Source organism: Schistocerca cancellata, chromosome 2, assembly GCF_023864275.1.
Source record: "Schistocerca cancellata isolate TAMUIC-IGC-003103 chromosome 2, iqSchCanc2.1, whole genome shotgun sequence".
NCBI lineage: Eukaryota > Metazoa > Arthropoda > Insecta > Orthoptera > Acrididae > Schistocerca > Schistocerca cancellata.
Window position 1 is genome coordinate 192,227,154 of NC_064627.1, and position 23,134 is coordinate 192,250,287.

General features: G+C 41.5%; 1 protein-coding gene across 1 annotated transcript in view; it reads right to left on the minus strand.

Moving 5' to 3' along the window:
- Positions 1-22,861, minus strand: part of LOC126161510 (uncharacterized) — a 35,182-nt gene extending 12,321 nt beyond the window's left edge. The window contains exon 1 of the mRNA XM_049917414.1: positions 22,738-22,861. Coding sequence (XP_049773371.1) covers positions 22,738-22,761 — 24 coding nt within the window. The 5' untranslated portion in view covers positions 22,762-22,861. The remainder of the gene's footprint in view (positions 1-22,737) is intronic.
- Between the last annotated feature and the right edge of the window lie 273 nt (positions 22,862-23,134).

The window sequence follows — 23,134 nt, forward strand, 5'->3', positions numbered from 1 at the left end:
TTGTGTTATTGATTACGGCAGAAGTGAATCGACGACAGTTGTTCAGCGTGCATTTCGAACGAAGTATGGTGTTAAACCTCCTGATAGGTGGTGTATTAAACGTTGGTATAAACAGTTTACAGAGAATGGGTGTATGTGCAAAGGGAATAGTTCTAGACGGCCGAGAACGAGTGATGAAAATGTAGCACGCATCCAGCAAGCATTTGTTCGCAGCCCAGGAAAATCGACTCGCAGAGCTAGCAGAGAGCTGCAAATTCCACAATCAACTGTATGGAGAGTCCTACGAAAAAGGTTGGTTATGAAATCTGAACGTCAAATACCCGAGGCGATGGATCGGCCGCCAGGCAGCCCGTGACAGAGCACTTCATCACTGGCCTCCAAGAAGCCCTGATCTTACCCCCTGCGATTTTTTCTTATGGGGGTATGTTAAGGATATGGTGTTTTGGCCACCTCTCCCAGCCACCATTGATGATTTGAAACGAGAAATAACAGCAGCTATGCAAACTGTTACGCCTGATATGCTACAGAGAGTGTGGAACAAGTTGGAGTATCGGGTTGATATTGCTCGAGTGTCTGGAGGGGGCCATATTGAACATCTCTGAACTTGTTTTTGAGTGAAAAAAACCTTTTTAAATACTCTTTGTAATGATGTATAACAGAAGGTTATATTATGTTTCTTTCATTAAATACACATTTTTAAAGTTGTGGTATTCTTTTTGAATCACCCTGTATATTTCGATGGCTTCTCAAATAGACGTGGATAATACAGGGTTATTGTAAATGATGGTCACATTTTCAAAACTTCGTATTTATTCAAGAATAAATCCAAAATGAACAAGCTTTATACCAATAAAAAGAGGAAGTTTCAAAGTTCTTTTCACAATGTTTAATATCAATTTAATAAAACTAATAATTTGTAACTAATTAGTTTTTAATAATTATTTAATAATTATAAATGTGATAAATGTTATAAATGTTAATGTGGCCACCGTTGGCTGCACGGCAAACATCGCCGCAGTAGCCAAACTGTCCCACACACGCGAAAGCGTATCTGCTGTTACTGAGTCACGGCAGCAGTGATCCGGTTGTGCTAACCGTTCAGAGTGGTTGATAGAGCTTCCTTCACATAATCCCTTAAGAAATAGTCGCAGAGTTTGATATCAGGAGATCTCCGTGGTCAGAAGTATAGAGCCAGGTCCTCAAGTCCACCGCGACCGATCCAACGCTGAGGAAGCGAGTCATTCAGAAAGTCTCCTACATCACGGTGGCAATGAGGCGGAGTTCCATCCTGTTGTAAAATGAAGTCCTGGGAATATTTCATAACTTGAGGGAACAGGCATTGTTCCAAGATGTCCAGGTACGTGATTCCCAGTACAGTTCTTTCCGCAAATAAAAATGGTCCATAAGCTTTTGTACGGGATGCTGTCCAGAACACGTTGATCTTCGATGACTCTTTCATGTTGCAATGATGAATGTGGATTTTACAAACCCCTCATGCGAAAACTGTGTCTATTGACTTTTCCACTAAGGTGGAACGTCGCTTCATCGTTAAAAATTACACGCTGTAGAAATGCGTCATCCTCCATCTTTGCTAACAGAATGCAAGATGCTTTTCTTTGTCATTGGGGTTGAGAGCCTGTTATCGGTAGGGTTTGTACAGCAAACGCCGTCTCAGAACTATCCATACAGTTGGTTAGGGTATTCCAAGTTCTTGACTGGTTCTACTGGTAGACTTACTGCGACTGCGCACAAAACTCTCTTGAATCTGTGACGTACGCGGTCGGCCTGCGCTTTTTTCTTTTCACACACTCCCGGTCTGTTTAAATTGCTTAAATCAACGGTTAATGCTTTTGCGAGTTGGTGGTTCAATACCAAACCTGATACGAAATGCCCGCTGCACTACAATTTGCGACTCACATTTCGCGAACTCAATAACGCAGAAAACCTTGTGCTCCACAGTCGCCATCTCACTCGCAGCTAACAGAGAAACGGAATGACGGCCCTATCGCCGCGCGAGCTCTACCGGCCGCTTCTGAAACCATCACCGCCCGTCCGCCACCGCCACCCAAAAACTTTGAAACTTCCTCTTTTCATTGATATATTTGGATTTGTACTTGAATACATACGAATTTTTGAAAATGGGTCCAGCATTTAGAACAAACCTTTCGTTACTGCAGATGAAAACCAGTTTTAGCAGGCTATGATATTCAGTCAGTAAATCATGAAGTTTTCCGAAACGAAAATTTCGTCTGCGCTGACTATTACTCACATATATGTAGAAAAGCAATCGAAATCTATAAACATGGGAATAATTTTAACAGAAAAGAAGAAGCCCTGAAACTTAGTTACCTATAGATAGCACTGTGTCACTCTCCGACACCCGACCTACCAGTCGACAAGACTCCGGAGAACCATGGAACACCCCTGAAGATTTCGAACATAGCTCTGAATGAAACGCCAAGAAAGAAGATGTTTCATGGACCACGGCCATACAGCTCGGAAGATTCACCAGCAGCTATTCCCACTGCCCCAAAATGTTCCCCATGTGATCCCATGAGGAAAGGTATCGTAGTAAGCCAACACGAAGGCAAGTCCGTAAGTAAAGGTAATTTTATTTATTATTAATGCATTTACTAGCTTAGTACGCGGCATTGACTGGATATGTATTTATTTCAACTCCACCAATTCATCTTCTCCTTCCCTCTCTCTCTGTCCATCTCCTCTGTCCCTCTCTCTGTCCATCTCCTTCTCCCCCTTCTCCTATCCACCTCCTCCACCCACACACTCCCTGTCCCTTTTGTCCATCTCCTTCCGCCCCTCTCTCTGTCCGTCTGCTACTCCCTTATCTCTTTGTCTATCTCTTCGTCCTCTTCTTTCGGTCCACCTCCTCTTTCCTTTTTATGTCTAACTCCTGACTCCCCATCTCTTCCTGTCCATCTCCTCTTCCCTTCATCTCCTCCCCCCTCCCACCCTCTCTGTGTCGTACAATGATATGTTTGCAGGTACATTCAGTGGTATATGCGTATACTGTCTGTGACATGTGTTGCGAATAGAGTTAGTAACAAATAAATAATACATCTAAATATCATGACGTTATGCCTGATGCGGCAGTTTTACTGCATGAACAGAGAAAGTGTAGTAAGTGATAACCATTTTTCTCTCATCATTTTTTGGGCGTTGTGAGTGAGAAACGTTCCGATAGATTTCAAATTACGTGTAAGGTTTGTTGCAAGTCATTAAGTGCTCGCGTTCTCAAGTACTGGTTTGCGCGCATAATAACAATACATTATGCAACGTGTACAGTATGAAACGAATAGTGTGGAAGTATTGAATAAACACAGTAACGATCGTGCATTGTGCCATTACGTTGAATTGAATTATGTAGCACATAAAGTATTTTCATAAGTATGATAAAGTTCAAACGTCAAACTCTAAATAGCTTTTCCAAAGAGTAAATATTTTTCCCGAATTCGCGTAATGTTTTTCAAACCAGTAAGGATCTTGTACTATATACTTTCTAAAGCTGCCCATATTCTTTCTCAAGGCTCGAGCTATCCCGTTACCAAATTTCATGGAAATTGGTTCATCGCGTTAGTAATAATAAATTTAAACGTCATGCATGATATGGCAGTGTCTCACGCATCTCAGTGTATATGACGTCATATATCCTTAACTGTGTGTCTTACAATGAAATAATTTTTCAGATACATTCTATAGTGTATATGGAAGTATCTGCAAAATGTGATGCGAATACAGGTAGTAGTAAAGAAGTAATAAAGTAAAACGTCAAGACTGTTGCGAAAATTAACAGCGTAATGTAGTAAGCGATAAACTTTTTCCTTTCATTATTTAGAGTAGGTGTCAGCTAGAAAAAAGCTTCGTAAATGTTGAAATTAAGTGTAAGGTTTGTTGAAAGAGACAGACTTCTCTCATAATCAAATACCGGATGAAAAATATCCGGGAATTCGCGCGTCTTGGCCTATACTTCTTTTTCACCCCCACCCCACCGCTTTGATAGGTAGGTGGTTTTCACCCCACAGCTATTCTTTCTAGACAGTAAGTGATCTATGCCTCATTTTTGGTAGAAATTGGACCAGTCATTTCGGAGGATTTGTGGAACATGCATACACACACATATACATACATACATTTTTATAACATGTGGGGATATATTTTTTCCGTGACCCGATTTTGATGAAATAAAGCCTATACGGTGCCGAAAGCTATACTCAGGTTACCAGTGAAAACTTGAAAATTCTAGTTCATTTGGAGATTGGCGTGTCCAAACAGAGACAGATAAGAAAATGTTAGTCAAACTTTAATTTACGTTATATTCTTCCTGCCACTCGATTTTGATGAAATGAAGTCTATGAGTTGCCCTAAGCTAGACTTAAGTTACCACTGAAAACCGCATGGAAATCTGTCTAGTAGTTTTGGAGTTAACGTGTTGAAAGGCAGAGACGACGGTTTTACAGTTTTATTATTAGGGTAGATTTTATCTAGTAAGATTAGGGCCTTCAAACCCCCCCCCCCCCCCCCACATCTAACATACATATTCTGGGAGTCATCGCTAAAATATCCATAGTATATGAGCAATATGCAAGGTGATTCAGCTAAGCTGTTTCACTGAGATATTTCTTGAACCTTTTAAGATATCGTAATTCTGTTTTCTCCCAAATGAATCGTGGAAATGTCCTCATTTCAGAGAAGTCGGTATAAACTTCGGTTTTTCAAATGCAACTATAGTAATTTCTCCTGCCAATATGGGAGTTCTAAAGGCGTTTCACTTCCAAAATTCATTTTCGGAGACGTTAAAGTGTTCAGAACTGAGTATTTGTCTGTTTTGGACATGAAACCACTTGTTCTCTTACGCGGAGCTCGCGCCAGGCTGACGGGGCTCTCCAGCTTGATGCCGCTAAGAATGTCTACTTACTTAGCGGAATAGTGGGAAAAATTTAACTCAAAATATACTAATCACATGTGCTTACATGAGGCTGAACCGAGACGCGAACTACAAGCAAAGGATTGTTCACCAGTTAACTACGGTAACAGTTCTGCTCTGATTTGCTATAGCCTTTAACGAAACGTTTACGTCATAAATTGAATTTAACTGTAAAGCACGTAATTGAGCTATAGAGTTTGTAAATAATATCTTCACATCATGAACACACTTACATCGTAAAGAAAAGGAAATTACAATGTTGACTTTGACTCTCCTGTACTAGTAGACACTGCATTACCCACGCCGGCCGGGGTGGCCGAGCGGTTCTAGGCGCTACAGTCTGGAACCGCGCGACCGCTACGGTCGCAGGTTCGAATCCTACGTCGGGCATGGATGTGTGTGATGTCCTTAGGTTAGTTAGGTTTAAGTAGTTCTAAGTTCTAGGGGACTGATGACCACAGCAGTTAAGTCCCGTAGTGCTCAGAGCCATTTGAACCATTTTTGCATTACCCACGGCAATCTATGTACTCCATTTGCTGAGTATGACAGTAAACAAATGGAAACACAACAAAAATGGACACCCATCATTCACTCAGTAATGAAGCTAAACTAATAACTACACAGCGTTTCGAAAGGATAGTCTAAACACAGTTGGCTGTGGCGTGTTTGTTGTTGTTAAAAGTAGTTTATCTTGTAGCGAAACTGAAGTAGATAATTCCTGCGAATTAGTTTGGGAAGAGGTCACTCTTGCAACAAGAATCCTTTTACTGACCTCCCAACGCAGATAATATAATTTCTGAAAGGTTCAAAGAAAATTTGAGTTTTATTTCAAACATCTATCCGACTCACACAATTATAGTTGGTGGTGACTTCAGTTTACCCGCGATATATTGGCGAATATACATGTTTAAATCTGTAGGTACGCATAAAACATCATCCGAAATTGTGCTAAACGCGTTCTCTGAAAATTATTTCGAGCAGTTAGTTCATGAGCCCATTCTAATAGTAAACGGTCGTGAAAATACACTTGACCTCTTTGCAACAAATAATCCTGAGCTAATAACGAGCATCAAAATGGATACAGGGATTAGTGAACACGGGTTTGTCGCAGTGCGACTGAATACTGAAACCCCCAAATCCTCCAAACAAACGAAAAATATTTCTATTAAAAAAAAAAACCACATACAAATTCGCTCGACACCTTCCTGAGGCACAATCTCCACTCCTTCCAAATTAAGAATGTAAGTGTAGACCAGATATGGCAAGAATTCAAAGAAATAGTATCGACAGTATTTGAAATATTTATTCTAAATAAATTAGCAAACGACGGAGCTGATCCCCCATGGTAACCAAAACGGGTCAGACCACTGTTGCAGAAACAACAAAAAAAGCATGCCAAATTTAAAAGAATGCAAAATCTCTAAGATTGACGATCTTTTACAGAAGCTCAAAATTTAGCGCGGACATCAATTCGAAATGGTTATAATAGTTACCACAACGAAACTTAGTCTCGAAACATGACACAAAAACCAAAGACATTCAGGTCATATGTAAAGTATGGTAGCGGCAAGACACAATCAGTGCCTTCTCAGCGCGATAGAAAAGGAAATACTATCGACGACAATGCTTCCAAAGCATAGTTGCTAAACACAGCCTTCCGAAATTCCTTCACCAAAGAAGACGAAGTAGATATTCCAGAATTCGAATCAAGAACGTCTGCCAACATCAGTGAAGTGGCAGTAAATATCCTCGGAACAGTGAAGCTATTTAAATCACTTAATAAAAGCAAGTCTTCTGGTCCAGGCTGAATACCAATGAGGTTCCTTTCAGAGTATGCTTATGCAATAGTTCCATTCTTAACAGTATATACAACCATCCACTCGATGGAAGATCCGTAGTCAAAGACCAGAAAGTTGTACAAGTCGCACCAATACTCAGGAAAGATAGTAGGAGTAATCCATATCAAATGGCTCTGAGCGCTATGGGACTAAACTCTTGAGGTAATCAGTCCCCTAGAACTTAGAACTAATTAAACCTAACTAACCTAGGGACATCACACACATCCATACCCGAGGCAGGATTCGAACCTGCGACCGTAGCGGTCGCGCGGTTCCAGACTGTCGCGCCTAGAACCGCTCGGTCACTCCAGCTGGCGCCCATATCAGTAACGACGATATGCATCAGGATTTGGGAGCATATATTGTGTTCTAACATGAATTACCTTGAAGAGAACGGCCTATTGACACATAGTCAACATGGATTTACAAAACATCGTTCTTGTGAAACCAACTAGTTTTTTATACGCACGAAATGCTGAGTACTACTCACAAGAGATTTCAAATTGATTCCGTATTTCTATACTTGGTGCAGAAAGCTTTTGCACTGTACCACTCAAGCAGCTTGTAGTGAAATTGGATGCTTATGAAATATCGTCTCAGTTATGTGAGTGGATTCGTGGTTTTCTGTTAGAGAGGTCACAGTTCGTAGTAATTGACGGAAAGCCATCGAGTAAAGCAGAGGTGATATCTGGGGTTGCTCATGGTGGTGTAACAGGCCCTCTGCTTTTTCTTATCTATATAAACGATTTAGGAGACAATCTGATCAGCCGTCTTTGGTTGTTTGTAGATGATGCTGTCTTTTATTGTCTAGTGAAGTCATCAGAATATCAAAACAAATTGCAAACCGATTGAGAAAACAGATGCCGCGAAAATTGACAATTGATCCTAAACAATGAAAAGTGTGAGGTCATCACATGAGTGCTAAAGGCCGTAAATGCAGTTAAATACCTACGAATTACAATTACGAGCAACTTAAATTGGAAAGAACACATAGAAAATGTTTTGGTGATGACAAACCAAAGACTGCATTTTATTGACAGAACACTTAGAAGATGCAATAGATCCACTAAAGAGACTGGCTACATTGCGCTTGTCTGTCCTTCTTTGGAGTACTGCTGTGCGGTCTAGGATCCTTATCAGACAGGATTAACAGAGTACATCGGGAGTTAAAGGAAGAGCAGCACGTTTTGTACTATCGGGAAATAGGGAAGAGATACATGATTTGGGGTGGACATAATTAAAACAAGGGAGTTTTTCGTTGCGGCGGAATCTTCTCAAGAAATTTCAATCACCAGCTTACTCCTCCGAATGCGAAAATATTTTGTTGCTGCCGACATACTAAGGGAGAAACGGTCATCATAATAAAAGAAGGGAAGTCAGAGGTCGCACGGAAAGATACAGGTGTTCGTTTTCTCCACGTTCTTCGAGATTGGAATAACAGAGAACTATTGTGAACTCTCTGCCAGGCACTTAAATGTGATTTGCGGAGTATCCATGTAGATGTAGATGTAACGTGATGAGAAGAGGAAGGACAAACATTTCTCAAACGCGCAGCAACTGTTGATGGGACGTGAGTCCATAATTCGAACAACAGAACAAGCAGCAGAGCATGGTCAGTAAACATCCATTATCACCTGTAGCGAACACTTTCTGTAAGACAGTTGATGACAGTGTTTTGGGATATGAAAGGTTCATGGCTAATTCATTACGTCCTAAATTTCAAATAGTGAACAGTGATAGCTGACGTGAGCCAATGCGAGTTATGAATCCCAGAATCAAACTAAGAGGATACGACAGCGTAGAAACGGTGTTATTTCAAATGACAGTAATGTTTGCCGTCATGTAGCTTCGAAAATCTAGCTTATTGAAAATCCATGTTTTGGTCTGCTGAAGCACCCACCGTACAGTTCTCACCTAGTTCCGTGTGCTTTTCACCTGCTTGGTCCAATGAAAGAGCACCGGCGTGAATCCAAGTTTTAATCGGATAACAAGTCACATAGTTGGAAAGACTAACTATGTGACGACATGATGTATAATTCATCGATATGGTTTGTACCACATCAGGATGTTCAGAGTACATGAAATGAGCATATATAACAGGACGAAGCTGTCAGTGGATTAATAAAAAATTGGTTCTAATGGCTCGAAGCACTATGGGACTTAACATATGAGGTCATTAGTCACCTAGACTTAGAACTAATTAAACCTAAGTAAGCTAAGGACATCACACACATCCATGCCCGATGCAGGATTCGAACCTGCGACCGTTGCAGCAGCGCGGTTCCGGACTGAAGTGCCTAGAACAGCTCGGCCACAGCGGCCGGCGTGGATTAATCACATCTGAAGGTGACAACAGGAGGCCGTAATCGGTAATGTGAGAACTGTCATTAGAAGCTGATATGGTAGTAATAAATAATCATTACATAAACATTTGTAAGCCTCAGTAGCGTCCATCCAAAGATATGACACGCCAGGTCCTTATAAATATTTTGTGCCTTTGCTTGTGTGGGTATCATCTCCGACATCGTAAAGTGTTTCAGAGATGCTGTATACGCTAAAATAAATACGGTCAGTGTTCCTAACGCCATATCAGAAATACTGTACGTCCAAGAGCAAACAAAGCGCCCCCTGTTCTCAAACAACACGTTTTTTGATTTTGCTGATTCAATGTCACCTTATTTTCCAAAGACGAGGCGTACGTTTTTAATTGTCACAACTTCTGCTGTTCCTTGCTGCTTGAACCTTCTGTGAGGGTCGCTTAATCGTTCTCTGTGTTATTCAAGTAAAGTATGCCGTATTCTGTGATTGAAGAAGTGTTTAAAGTTGAAACTTGCAACAGCGGCTTATTTGAGAAGACTCATGAGAGTTATTATGAACAGTTCGCGTCCTCCATTATTCATACAGAATTTAGTATTTCGACATCGATAACAAAATGGCAATGTCCCTAACTCCGAAAGTTATTGCAAAGATTTCGCGGAAAATTACTGCTAGCCCGAGAAAATCTGTCAGGTAGGTTTCGCAACTCATGTGTTAAACGTACATCTTACCATTTTCGTGTTAAATTTAATAAATTTTACTAAATTCAACGTATTATTTCTCAGGCATTACGCCATTGATAAAGGTTGGTTGGTTGTTTGGGGAAGGAGATCAGACAGCGAGGTCATCGGTCTCATCGGATTAGGGAAGGACGGGGAAGGAAGTCGGCCGTGCCCTTTGAAAGGAACCATCCCGACATTTGCTTGCAGCGATTTAGGGAAATCACTGAAAACCTAAATCAGGATGGCCGGACGCGGGATTGAACCGTTGTCCTCCCGAATGCGAGTTCAGTGTCTAACCACTGCGCCACCTCACTCGGTCATTGATAAAGAAAAGATTGTTAGGTACTGCGAATGATTGGGTGGAAGAGTGTTGAACTTGAACGAACACGGTACTTCAGAACGATGAAGCTTGGTTTCACCTTTCTAACTGCTCACATAAATAGCCAGACCAGTCTCTAGTGGTCTGCCCTCACGTTATGCATCACGTACGTCTTAACGACAAAAAATGGGAGTTTGGTGCGCGGTTTCTGGCAGTCGAATTATCGGCCTTTGAAATCATTGTTAGTACAGGCCGCCATTCAGATTTGGTGATTTCGGTTAAGGCGAATTTCGGAATGATTCCGGTTCTTGACACAGGCGCAACATCAAGTACCAGTAATGTGCCAGTCATCAGCTTGTTTAGTAAGCGCCAGCTGCAGTAAACACAAAACCCGATGTACGAATTACGGATGTACTGTGTAAATGTGTCCATTCGAGTGACGGAAAGCAATTCGAATCCTGAAATGCTGCCTGTAATTTGTTTGTTGTATTTCGCAGGTATAAGTTGTAGAGAAAAGCGGGTACTACACAACATGTGTAAGAATCAACAGAAGACAATAAGAAGGGAAGAACAAGAACGAAGTTATCGGATTAAAAACCTCACACAGGGCTGCATTGTTTCTCACAGTGTTTCCCTCTTACTATTCAGTCCGAAGCAACAATGTAAATAAAATACAAGTTCAAGAGCGGGGTTAACATTTAGCGTGAAAAAATATCGATGGTAAGATACAATGATACCTTTGCTATGTTCTGTGAAAGTGAGGAAGAATCACAGACTTATTGTATGGAATGAACAGTCTGCTGAACACAGATTACGGATTGAGAGTAAACTGAAGGAGGATGAAAGTAAAGAACTGTACCACCTAGCTTAACATCAAAGTTGGGGACCACAAAGTGATGTGAAGGAATTCTGCTACCTCGGAAGCAATATCGCAAATGACAGTCGAAGAAGGAGGACATAAAAATCAGGTTAGCACAGGAAGAAAGGGCACTCGTAGCTAAACGAAGTCTACTAGTTTCGTACACAGGTCTAAATTTAAGGAAGAGATTTCTGAGAATGTACATATGGAGCACAGCACTGGACGGAAATGAATCATGGATTGTGGAAAACCTCAAAAGAAGAGAATTGAAGGGTTTGATATGTGACGCTATAGAAGTATTGTGAAAATTAGCTGAAATAAGAGGAACCTATGGGAAATGTTGACTGAAAGAAGGGACTGAATGACACGAGATTTGTTAAGATATCAGGGAGTAGCTCGCATAATACTAGAGGTAATAAATGTAGGGAAAGCAGTGATTGGAGTATAACCAACAAACAACAGAGAACGTTGAGTGCAAGTGTTGCTCTGAGATGGAGAGGCTCGCATCGAAGAGTAAATCGTGATGGGTTGCATCAAACCAGTCAGAGGCATGATGAATAGCACCTCCCCCACCTCTCCAAAAAAATAAAGTGGAAATATTTCAGCCACCAATAGCATTTGTCGAAGAACACGTCTCTTTCATTGCTAATGTGTGAGACATTTCCTGTTCTAACGACCGCTGCTGTGACAGTCGTCCTTTGTCCAGCATGAATAATTTATGCCGATATTAGTGCATTGTTCTGAATGTCAGACAGCGGAGGCCAGGGAGGGTGACATTTCGCGCCGACCTTGCCTGCCGTTCTCACTTGCTGTTACTCTGGAATGCCAGTAACGGTAGCAGCGAGCAGTTAGCTGCTCTGACCCGCCACTCACCACGTGACGCTGTTGTGTACTCACTTCCTTCTCTCCGGGCGTCTTTCAGAGTAGGTGGTGAACGCGAGAAGCGGAATTGGTCGAAAGAGCATAGCATTTTGAGCTTTCACAAGGCTGTTCAGTGAGCCACGCAACAATAACTCAACTTATGAATGAGCACAGTAACAGTGTGCTCACATGGAATAAAACCTTGAAATGTCTAGATAAGTTACCAGCTGTGGACTGTACTACTCATGTTTCTTTGGGAAGGAAGGAACGTGTTTTTCGGGTCGTATGGTCTTTGAATTTGATAAAAGCGTTGTCTAAGTTAATAAGGAGGAAATTAACTTGATTTACTTTTAGAACATACTTTAACTTACCTTTCCATATAATAACCACCGTTACACTCTACATTTCAGTGTAAACATCACCGATATCCTTGAATTTTAAGGGTGTGGAACCAAGCTTTGGCAGTCTAGCGTATTCCGCCTGATTTGTCAGCCAGGCTATAGCTGCGTCTTGAGAATACAGGTCACTTACAGAAAAACTGTCTGCCGTTATATTTTATAATTTTAGACATGGCTGCTCTTCAGCGACCCTGCCTACAGAAATTTCATACGATTGTAGAATAACAGTCAACCAGTTGCAGTTTATTAATGTTTTATCATGGTTTAGACAAATATAAATTTGTCTTGTTCAGAAGGGAAATGGACTCATAGAATCACAGATTGGAGCCAAAAGGCTCTTGCCTAGTGCAGTGTGCGTTTCAACCGCAAATATCAACAGCTAAAATGCGTAATTGAAGATAGTAGCCCAATGCTGCAGGGCTTTGTCGTAAAAATTTTAAAATAAAACGCATGTGCTAATGGCTCCAGTACGGCACATCGTGTCACTAGCCACGTATATGCCATACCAAATGCCAGCTGGATCCAGTGTCACGTCTGTTTTGTTTTAAAAGACTTACGTCAAAGCCATACTAAATCTCAGCTGGATCCATTGGAAAGTTTTACGACAAAACTCTGTAGCCACTGAGCTACTACACGTCCAGCCATGACGTACCAAATTTCACACATGTACGGTGTGTGGGCTGCAGGCGTGGCAAGTCCCTGCCTGTCACTCGGGTTTGCTCGATCCTTCTCGGAAGTAACCGGAATAGAGCACAATTTATTTAGCATTGCGGTCAGTTCAGCAGCGCTATTTACACTTTGCTGTTTGTTCATTGTATGAAGGACGTCCACAGGTGCAATGGCTGTTTGCTCAAAAAGAGGCAATCTATCGATCTATCGTCACAATCCTTGAAAATGAATGGAAATGACAGAAGACAGGGTTGAGAATTCTCAGCTCGCATAAGTGTCGAGTACTGCTTATTTGCTACGAAACGACATTACAGTACCGTACAGAGAGAATTTAAACATTTTGATGATAACGAAAGCGCAAAAAAATTACAACGATCGACAGATGGGATTCATTGTTGCAAACATCAAGACGTACTCTATGCTAAATTTAGAGGCAGAGAGTACTTGAAGAAATTGGTGGTACGAATAGTAAAATTCCAGAAGTGGCCATCATTATACCGTTGTCAGTTGCGACAGTTTTCAATGGAAATGAAAGAAAAGTACGGAGACTTCATATATTAAGTTGGTGAACTCAGGGGGCATGCCTGGAAAGATTCTTCGATTCGAAACTAACCGTTGTTGAATTTATGAAATAAAAGGGATGGAGGAACGAAAATTAGAACATCCGGAATGGATTGCAGACTGAATTTTAAATGGACTTGACTGCACAGTGCCCACAGTAAAACATTGCAAGATAACTTCTTTCTGATTTGATGGGAATGCGTTTAAAAAGAAAATCGAGTTTTGGAAGGCATACAGTCTGACAAAGACAGTCCAGTTCCCTAAGCTCACTAGAGTTAAAGAAAGCGTGAGGTTTGAAGAATTCATTGTGGCCTTGCAGAAATTAAGAGGATAGTTTTATAAAGGTTTTGAGGTCACTGTCAGTCTTACACCTCTGTTCGAGCTGTTTTGGAGACCGTTTGATTATTTAGATGAAATCACCCTGTACATGTGCAGACGTAACTGATTAACCTTCCAGTTTCAATGATAAACATTTTTACGTTAGAACTGTCCAGGACGTCTACATTTCCCTCATCTCCATAGTGAGGTTGCAAAAGTGCTACATTATTTCGATCGACATATTCAGATGAAAAACTTTTTTCTATTATCAAACGAAATAAGTCAGGTTTACGTGGCCACCTGAGTCCGAAACTCTGTAGAATTGTCTGCGTCTGTCTTCTGTCCGTATGCCGACAGTTTGTATCAGATAAAATGTATATTATGTCTCCTGCACACCAAAAGTAATTAATTAGTATTGAAAACTTGATTTGTTTGTGTTCTATGTTGTTGAGAAGCGTGAAATCAACTGCACTGCCATTTAAAAGCAGCGCGTTCGCTGATTTCCCCTCTTCCCCCTCCACGCGCTTGGACAGCGTGGAGTGGCGGTCGGGAAAATGTGATGCGAAGCTGAGCACTTGGGCTCTCGGGCCGGGGCATAGCCCGCGAGCCGAAGTCTAAGGCACCTCTGTGCTGCTGAAGACAAATTTCTATTTATCGAGACCATGGTAAAGGGTTCATAAACCTTTAATGCTGCAACTGATTGGCTGTTATTTTCCAATCCTGTGAAGTTTCATGCAGATATACCTTCACATTTGGATAAAAATAAAAATCAGGCTGTTATCATGATTGTTGTATCAGTCTGAAGCAGAAGAATCCAAATCGTACATCAGAGTGAGAACACAGCTAATGTGGTCAACAAACGTGGTTCGTGGATCTTACGCTTTACAGTGACACGATACACAAATTACAGCACCTCCACTATGGTACATGAGCAGCACGATGCATCTGTGCGAAACAATTTTCTTTGTAGAGAACACCAGATTGTCCAATGTTCACGTCCGTCTTCCCCGTCTCAGAGAAGATTGAATTTTTACTACGCGTGTCTCCATACCAGATATAACCATACTCAATGGATTGTGAGACTGACTAGGGTTGTAATCTAGCGGATGCAACGTAAATCACAGAGCCTGATCGCAATGCTTAACTCGCAGTGTGCTACCTAGCGAGCCAGCGGGGTGAGCTGCACATGAATTCAATCCACATGGAAGATTAACGCTCGCTGGTCTTGTTCATCAGACAGCCTAAGTGTGGGTTTTAGGCGATTTTCCATGCTAATTTTAGCGTGGGTTGGTCCTGAATCGCTACCTCAGAAAATACGATACACGAACAAAATATGTTATGCTGACCAAAGCTTACGCGTTTCAGACTTAGTGATAAAGTTCGTAACAAGACTGGTGAAGATGCGAAAGAATCCTGCTATCTTGGAAGCAAATAAGGCATGATGAATAGAGCAGAGGCTAGCACTGGCAAAGAGAGCATTCCTTAGCGACAAAAATTAGCATTAATCTGGGAATTTATGTGAGGAGTATTTATACACTATGAGTTTTCACCATGACATAGGTGTAGCGCCTTTGATTACTAAATAAAACGTCCTGGGCCCGGGTTCTAACGAAGCCAGTGGTTAAATTTTGAATAAAAGTCATCCGCAATGGCGGCCAAAGACTTTCGCCGTGAGAAATCACCCTCGTTCTCCCAACAGCCTTGTCAAAGAGGGTAGAGGAGTGGACAAAGGTTCAGCACATTCTCTTGCCCTCGCGGTGGGAAACTGCCCCTAAGAGACTGAAGAATCTGCAATGATTAATGGTATGAAGACGCATAAGCCAACAGAAACCACTGCACTGATGACACATCATACGTAACCACGAGATATGTGATCTACGATTAATAAACTGTCATAAAATTCCTCCCACTGGCTAACGATACAGGATTAGTTCCCCATTCAAATTGCCAGGAGGGGCCGCCAAAAGGTACGTATATTAAATAATTAATGAAAGCGTAATATTCTATGTGTCGAAGATTCGAATGTAAGAAGTCTTTAAATGATAGGGAAGCTAGAAAGTCAGGAGGAAAATGCTAAGTATCAGTCTAGATACACTGGTGGTCAGCGAAGTGAAATAAAAAGAAGATGAAGATTTCTGGTCAGGTATATATCAAAAGCAGCAGAAAAAAAGTGCAACGGGAGTACGATTCGTCATGTACAGGAAGGTACGACAGAGAGTGAGCTACTGTGAACAGACCAGTGATACGTCCATTTCCAATAGCGACGACAGCAGACCAACGCTAACAACAGTAGTTCAGATATATGTGTCAACTTCAGAAGCAGAAGAAAGGTAGAGAATATTGAACGAGTACGTCTGTAAAGGGAGATGAAAATCTAACAACCATAGGTTAGTGGAACGCTGTATTAGGGAAAGGAACAGAAGACAGAGTTTGGAAAAATATGGAATCGGTAGCAGGAATAAGATGGGAGAAAGTGTAATTAAGTTCTGCGATAAATTTGAGCTAGTAAATGATATTAAACTGTTTAAAAATGACAAGAGAAAGAAGTGTATTTGGAAAGGGTCTGCTTGGAAAGAGTGATAGGAAACAAACAGCAAAGGATATGAATCGGTAACATCAGATATTTGTCTGTAAGGACGAAGACGTGGATCTAACATTGATGACACTCAAAACCATTGTACGATGCGCCTTCGACAAATACAGGATGGTCAGAAACAGTCGGAAAAGCATGTAAAGGGTATTTTAGGGTAGGTTATGCTGAGACATAATTGCTAAGAAAAGATTTCGATATGTTGTGCTACCAAACTGCTCGGTCGCACATCTTGGTATGATGCTCGATGACTTCTTGAAGGCTTTCTATACGGTACCGAACTATCGTTTAGAACGCAAAATACGAACATACCGAGTAACAGACAAGATTTGTAATTGGATACAGGACTTTCTAGGAGATAGCTTTCAATTCGTTATTCTTAACGGGAAGAAATCGACATATGAAAAGATAATTTCTGGGTATATCAAGGGAGTGTTGGAGGTCCATTACTGTTTATAAAATGCATATAAATGATGTGGTAGATAACATTGGAAGTTCCATGATGCTTTTTTTCAGACAGTGCCCTTGTCTACAGAAAGATTGTAGTAGTAGAAGTAGTAGCAAAATATTAGAGGATATGAGGAGGATCAAAGATTGGTGCAGGGCCTGGAAAATGACCATGAACGTAAGTAAATACCCTAACATATCGCCGATAAATAGGCGAAGAGAGCCATTATTGTCCGACTACATTATTGGCGAAACTGGAAATAGTAATAACCATAAAATAACTATAAGTGACCTACTGAAAGTGTAGGAAATGTTCAAATGTATGTGAATTCCTAAGGGACCAAATTGCTGAGGTCATCAGTCCCTAGACTTACACACTACTTAAACTAACTTATGCTAAGAACAACACACACGTCCATGCCCGAGGGAGGGCTCGAAGCTCCGGCGGGAGCGGCCGCTCAATCCGTGACATGGCGCCTTGAACCGTGCGGCCACTCCGAGCGGCGAAAGTCTAGCTACCACCGAAAACTAATAGTAGGAAAAACAGATGCCAGACTGAGATTCACCGGAATAATGTTAAGTTAATGTAATTCATCCAGGAAGCCTAACAAAACATTAGTTCGGTCGATTCTTGAGTATTGTTTATAAGTATGGGGCTCTTACAAAGTCGGATTAATAGAAAATGTAGGTAAGATCCAACGAAGAGTGGCTCGTTTCGTCACAGGAATGTTTACTCGGTGTGAGAACGTCACGAAGATGGACAGACATTCGCTACAAGAGAACAGTTCAACTGAGGCTGAATGCTGCATAGTACATATTGTTGTCACACCCTTCATGAACAGGTTAGACATTTTCCAGCGGGATAAAGCAAGATCCCACACTATAACTCACATTAGAAATTCCCTGAGGAATATGCAATGAATGACAGGCCTTTCCAATGTTCCGATTTTCCACCTGTAGAGGATGTCTGGGATGCGGTGGGCAGACGTGTATTTTCATACAAAATTCCAGACAGCAGACTTCACAAACACACTCAGTATGTGTTTCAGGCATGGTGAGTAATTCCTGAAGATGACATTCGCAGGTTGTTGGCATCCACGCCATGACGAATATAAGTCTGCCCACACCTGTTGGGATGGCACCATTAATGTTAAGTAGGTAACTGAAAAAGTAACTGAAAAAACCGCATTTTAACTATTATGTATTTTTATTTTAACCTTAATATGTACCTGTTTCGGTCGTGGACCATCTTAACAGGATATACTTGGTCTGTTTATGCCTTATATCATTGAAGATGGTCCACGACCGAAACCGGTAGATATTAAGGTTCAAATAAAAGCATCTGATGGTTAAAATGTCCGCCCCCGGTAGCTGAGTGGTCAGCGCGACAGACTGTCAATCCAAAGTGCCCGGGCTCGATTCCCGGCTGGGTCGGAGATTTTCTCCGCTCAGGAACTGGGTTTGTGTTGTCCCAATCATCATCATTTCATCCCCATCGACGCGCAAGTCGCCGAAGTGGCGTCAAATCGAAAGACTTGCACCCGGCGAACGGTCTACCCGAGGGGAGGCCCTCTTCACACGACATTATTATTATTATGGTTAAAATGCTTTTTTTCTGAAAATTTAATCATTTAATACACCTTCATGACGATCGTCTCCTAAAACCTTGTTAAAAAGGCTCGTTGACTTGTGCTTCATGGTATAGCACGTTCCACGTCTGTCAGTACATAAAATTAAGAAAGAAGTCTGTGCTTAATGCAGTTGAACCACCACTGTCGATAATGACTTGGCGTATTTATCGATTTTTTATTGTTGCGCGTCTTTGGATTACGTTATTGTTGACAGCGAAAGTGGATTCCTGAGGCGGGAGACAGTGGTGCCCGGGCCTGCGTGGTTAGGCCGCCAGTGACGCGCGTTTCGCCGGTCGAGCGAGCACGGGACGAAGTGGAGCGGTGAGGCGAGGTGAGGTGGGCTGGGGGCGAAGAGGGCAGCGGGAGGCAAGGAAGGCGAGGCGAAGCACACGCCTTTGTGGCTCTCAAGGCCCGCGCTGACCGCTGGCATTCCGCGCTGGGCAGGTCCAACCTTGGGTGTGGCCAGCAGGTCGCGTGTTGCTTGCAAGCTGTTGCCAGGACGCGGCACTACACCTCCTCTGCAGAAAGGAAAACGACGAGGGCCAGCCGTGGCAGACCAAACGATGGAGTACAACGGAAGTTCCCGTAAATCAGTTCTGAAGCAAAGGATTGGTATTTAAAATTTCGTCGACGACTAGATCATTAGTCACCGAGCGCACGTTTGTACTGCGGAACGATAGGGAAGATTGCAAAGGAACCATCCTGACATTTGTCCTAAGTGATTTAGCGAAACCACCGAAACCGTAAATCCGGATGACCCGGCAGAGAAGCATCGTCCTGCCAAATGAGGATCCAGTGGCTTACCACTGCGCCACTCAAGTTGACAGATTATGGAATAAGTGAAATGTTCACAGAAGGAATAGGCCTTTGGTAGAATGAAAAGATACAAGAGAGCACAGGAGAGGAATGGATGGGAAGCTAACTCTTAAGGCCCGGTGAACATTCAGGGCGTCACTGACAGAGGTAATACACACGTGGAACGATTTCATAACACGTCTGTCGTAATATCTTTGAACGGACAGTCCTTGCAAGTATCGTTAAGGAAAAAACACGAACATCGTTTCCGGAACAAATTATAGGTTGGTTCAAATGGCTCTGAGCACTATGAGACTTAACTTCTGAGGTCATCAGTCCCCTAGAACTGAGAACTACTTAAACCTAACTAACCTAAAGCCATCACACACATCCATGCCCGAGACAGGATTCGAACCTGCGACCGTAGCAGTCACGCAGTTCCAGACTGAAGCGCCTAGACCCGCACGGCCACACCGGCCGGCAAATTATAGGTCAATCACACGACTGTGAAGGCATCCGTTACTACAGAAATAATACGAATCGAGAGAAACAGCGACTGTTGCAAATTTGTGTGCGATTCTTTATTAACTTCACAGTTGCGATATAATACTGTTGATTATAAGTTTCGGCCGTTACACGGCATCTTCAGATGTACAAAAATGAAAGAAAAAGAACAAAAATACATTAAGATACGAAACTACTGCATTCAACTTAAAACTTGGTGCACATGTGGCTTATAGTAGATCTGTGGCGAAGCACATGGCAAGACTCGTCACGTTCTTCGCTACAGATACACTGTAAGCCATATGTGCTCCACGTTTTTCGTTCTGTTAACATACTCGTTCATGGTATGATTCCTGGTAAAACCATGGTTGGTCGTACATCTGAGTATGTCACATTACGTCTGAGAATGGTATGTTTATGACCGAAACTGATTGTTTAATACAGTCACAATACAGCTGTGTGAAATCCACGATATTCTAAAAATTTCTAGACTCTGTAAATCATTCTCTCCGCAAAATAATCGTTATTTTCTATACCCACACCGCTATTTTAACTCCCAGGAGTATTTTCACGAATAAATATATTAAATATGATCGAGGTTGAAGAAGTTAATTAAAGAGAAAATATTTGAAAATATATTTTGCTACAGAAACCACATTAATATCCAAAACAATAATGACAGAAATTTAAAGCGTTACTTATCGCTCGATGTAGGGACATTAATACAATGTTTTCAGCAAGGGTCGTTGAAGTGGGTGAAAGTAATTTATTTCCAGTATTCGAATGTCTGCTCGAAATTAATAGTATTAAATGGAGATTAGTAAGCAGTTAGGAAAGATTTGTATGTTTTAATGTTTCATGAAAGGGAAGCAGTGGTTGGGAAAGGAGTGAGACAGGATTGTAGCCTATCCCCGATGTTATTAAGTCTGTATATTGAACAAGCAGTAAAGGAAACAAAAGAAAAATTCGGAGTAGGAATTAAAATCCATGGAGAAGAAATAAAAACTTTGAGGTTCGCCGATGAGATTGTAATTCTGTCAGAGACAGCAAAGGACGTGGAAGAGCAGCTGAACGGAATGGACAGTGTCTTGAAGGGAGGATATAAGATGAACATCAACAAAAGCAAAATGGGGATAATGGAATGTAGTCGAATTAAATCGGGTGATGCTGCGGGAATTAGATTAGGAAATGAGACGCTTAAAGTAGTAAATGAGTTTTGCTATTTGGGGAACAAAATAACTGATGATCGTTGAAGTAGAGAGGATATAAAATGTAGACTGGTAACGGCAAGGAAAGCGTTTTTGAAGAAGAAAAATTTGTTAACATCGAGTCTAGATTTAAGCGTCAGCAAGTCGTTTCTGAAAGTATTTGCATGGAGTGTAGCCATGTATGGAAGTGAAACGTGGACGATAAATAGTTAAGACAAGAAGAGAATAGAAGCTTTCGAAATGTGGTGCTAGAGAGGAATGCTGAAGATTAGATGGGTAGATCACATAACTAATGAGGAGGTATGGAATAAAATTGGAGAGAAGGGAAATTTATGGCACAACTTGACTAGAATAAGGGATCGGTTGGTAGGGCATATTTTGAGGCATTAAGGGATCACCAATTTAGTATTGGAGGGCAGCGTGGAGGGTAAAATTCGTAGAGGGTGACCAAGAGATGAATACAGTAAACAGATTCAGAAGGATGTAGATTGCGGTAGGTACTGGGAGATGAAGAAGCTTGCACAGGATAGAGTGGCATGGAGAGCTGCATCAAACCAGTCTTTGGACTGAAGACAACAATGTTTCATAGTTTACGTCAGAATTTATCAGGTATTCTCGAAAATAAACACGATAACAAAATTTTTAAAAAATGTGGATTTAAACAGAACGTGTATCAACTCACTGTAAGTAAGAGGAAGCACTAGTATTCTGTGGATATCATACACAGTACTGTTTCGATATTAATATCAATTGTTGGAGACATGCTATGCATAATAACTAAGAGTAGCAAATAGACATTTCCTGAAGTAAGTACAGAAAGTAAATAGCTCTACAGTGTTTCTAACGTTTAAAAATTTTATAGTGAAGTAATTATGCTAGCTTCTACACACATGTAAACAAATACATGAAGAACAGCAAGTTGGGGTAACTCTCTGTAAGCAGTTACAAAACATTAATAATGGTCCTAAGGCTTCAAAAGTTTGAAACTTTTGTGCAAAAATAAACATATATGCCTGGAAATAAATAAGTTGAAGTAGAATTTTCGTTGGGGTGATTTTCCATGGGCAAATGCAAAAGATAAATATTGGCTATAATGCTCCCGAAATTTAGAACTTTTATGCACAGATAGTCACACAATTTTCCTGTAACTTATTAAGAAATTTTAAAAATGGCCTAAATATTTGGGAAGTAAAAACTTTTATGTACAAATAATCAAGGAAGTTTGTAAATAATGAAAGTGAAGTACAATTAAAAGTTAGCTAGGCACAGTTAAAACTTTTGATGTAAAAATAATGACGTAATATTGTTAGTAAGCACAATGAAGTAAAACTATATGTTGGGATTACTTTCAGGAAGGAATCGGAAAATATGAGTAGTGCGGCTTTAATCCTTGGGAAGTTCGAAACTTCGATACATAAATAATCATGCAGGCTTGTCAGTATACATACTGAAGTGAAACTATAAGTTCTGATGATTTTAAGGAAAGAGATTAGATAAAAAGTGGCTTTAATGCCTGGAAAGCCTGAAACGTTTATGCATAAATAAACATCTTAGTGTATAAATAAACAAACTGACGAATGTTAAATGATTTTTTGTGAACTTTTAGAAAAAATAAATGGCGACTTTAATATTACTGAGGGTTAAAACTTTGAAACCCAAGTAATCATGAAAGATTGTAAAAGCACAAATAGAAATAAAACTGAGGTAAGTTAGAAAGGGAGGGCAGAGAAAGTGAGGAAGCAAGACAGAAGCGACTTACGATAGCGAGCGTGGCCGGCGACATGTCTTGCTGTTAGCGTGCGTCGGGCCGGAGTGCGGCGGCCCGGCCACACGCCCTGTATATATAGCCTCGCCTCGGCCGACGCCAGCCAAGCCAAGCCAAGCCTCGTCGCTGTCCACCAAGGCTGGGGCGCTCCAAGGCTGCGGCGGCTGGGGCTACGACGGCGACAGCAGCAGCACCACTCATCTCCTGCGCCGGGTGGGTGTGCGTGCTGGGTGTTCCTCCCTGCGTGGACCGCGGACAGAGGCCACGCGTCCTGAGGATGTCTTCACAAACGCTTCCTGCTCGCCTCCGTACGGCACCCAGCCTTGACACGCCTTACACGTCCGCCGTTTCTCTCTTTCCGCTGACGCAGCTGTGATCCACAGGCTCCGAC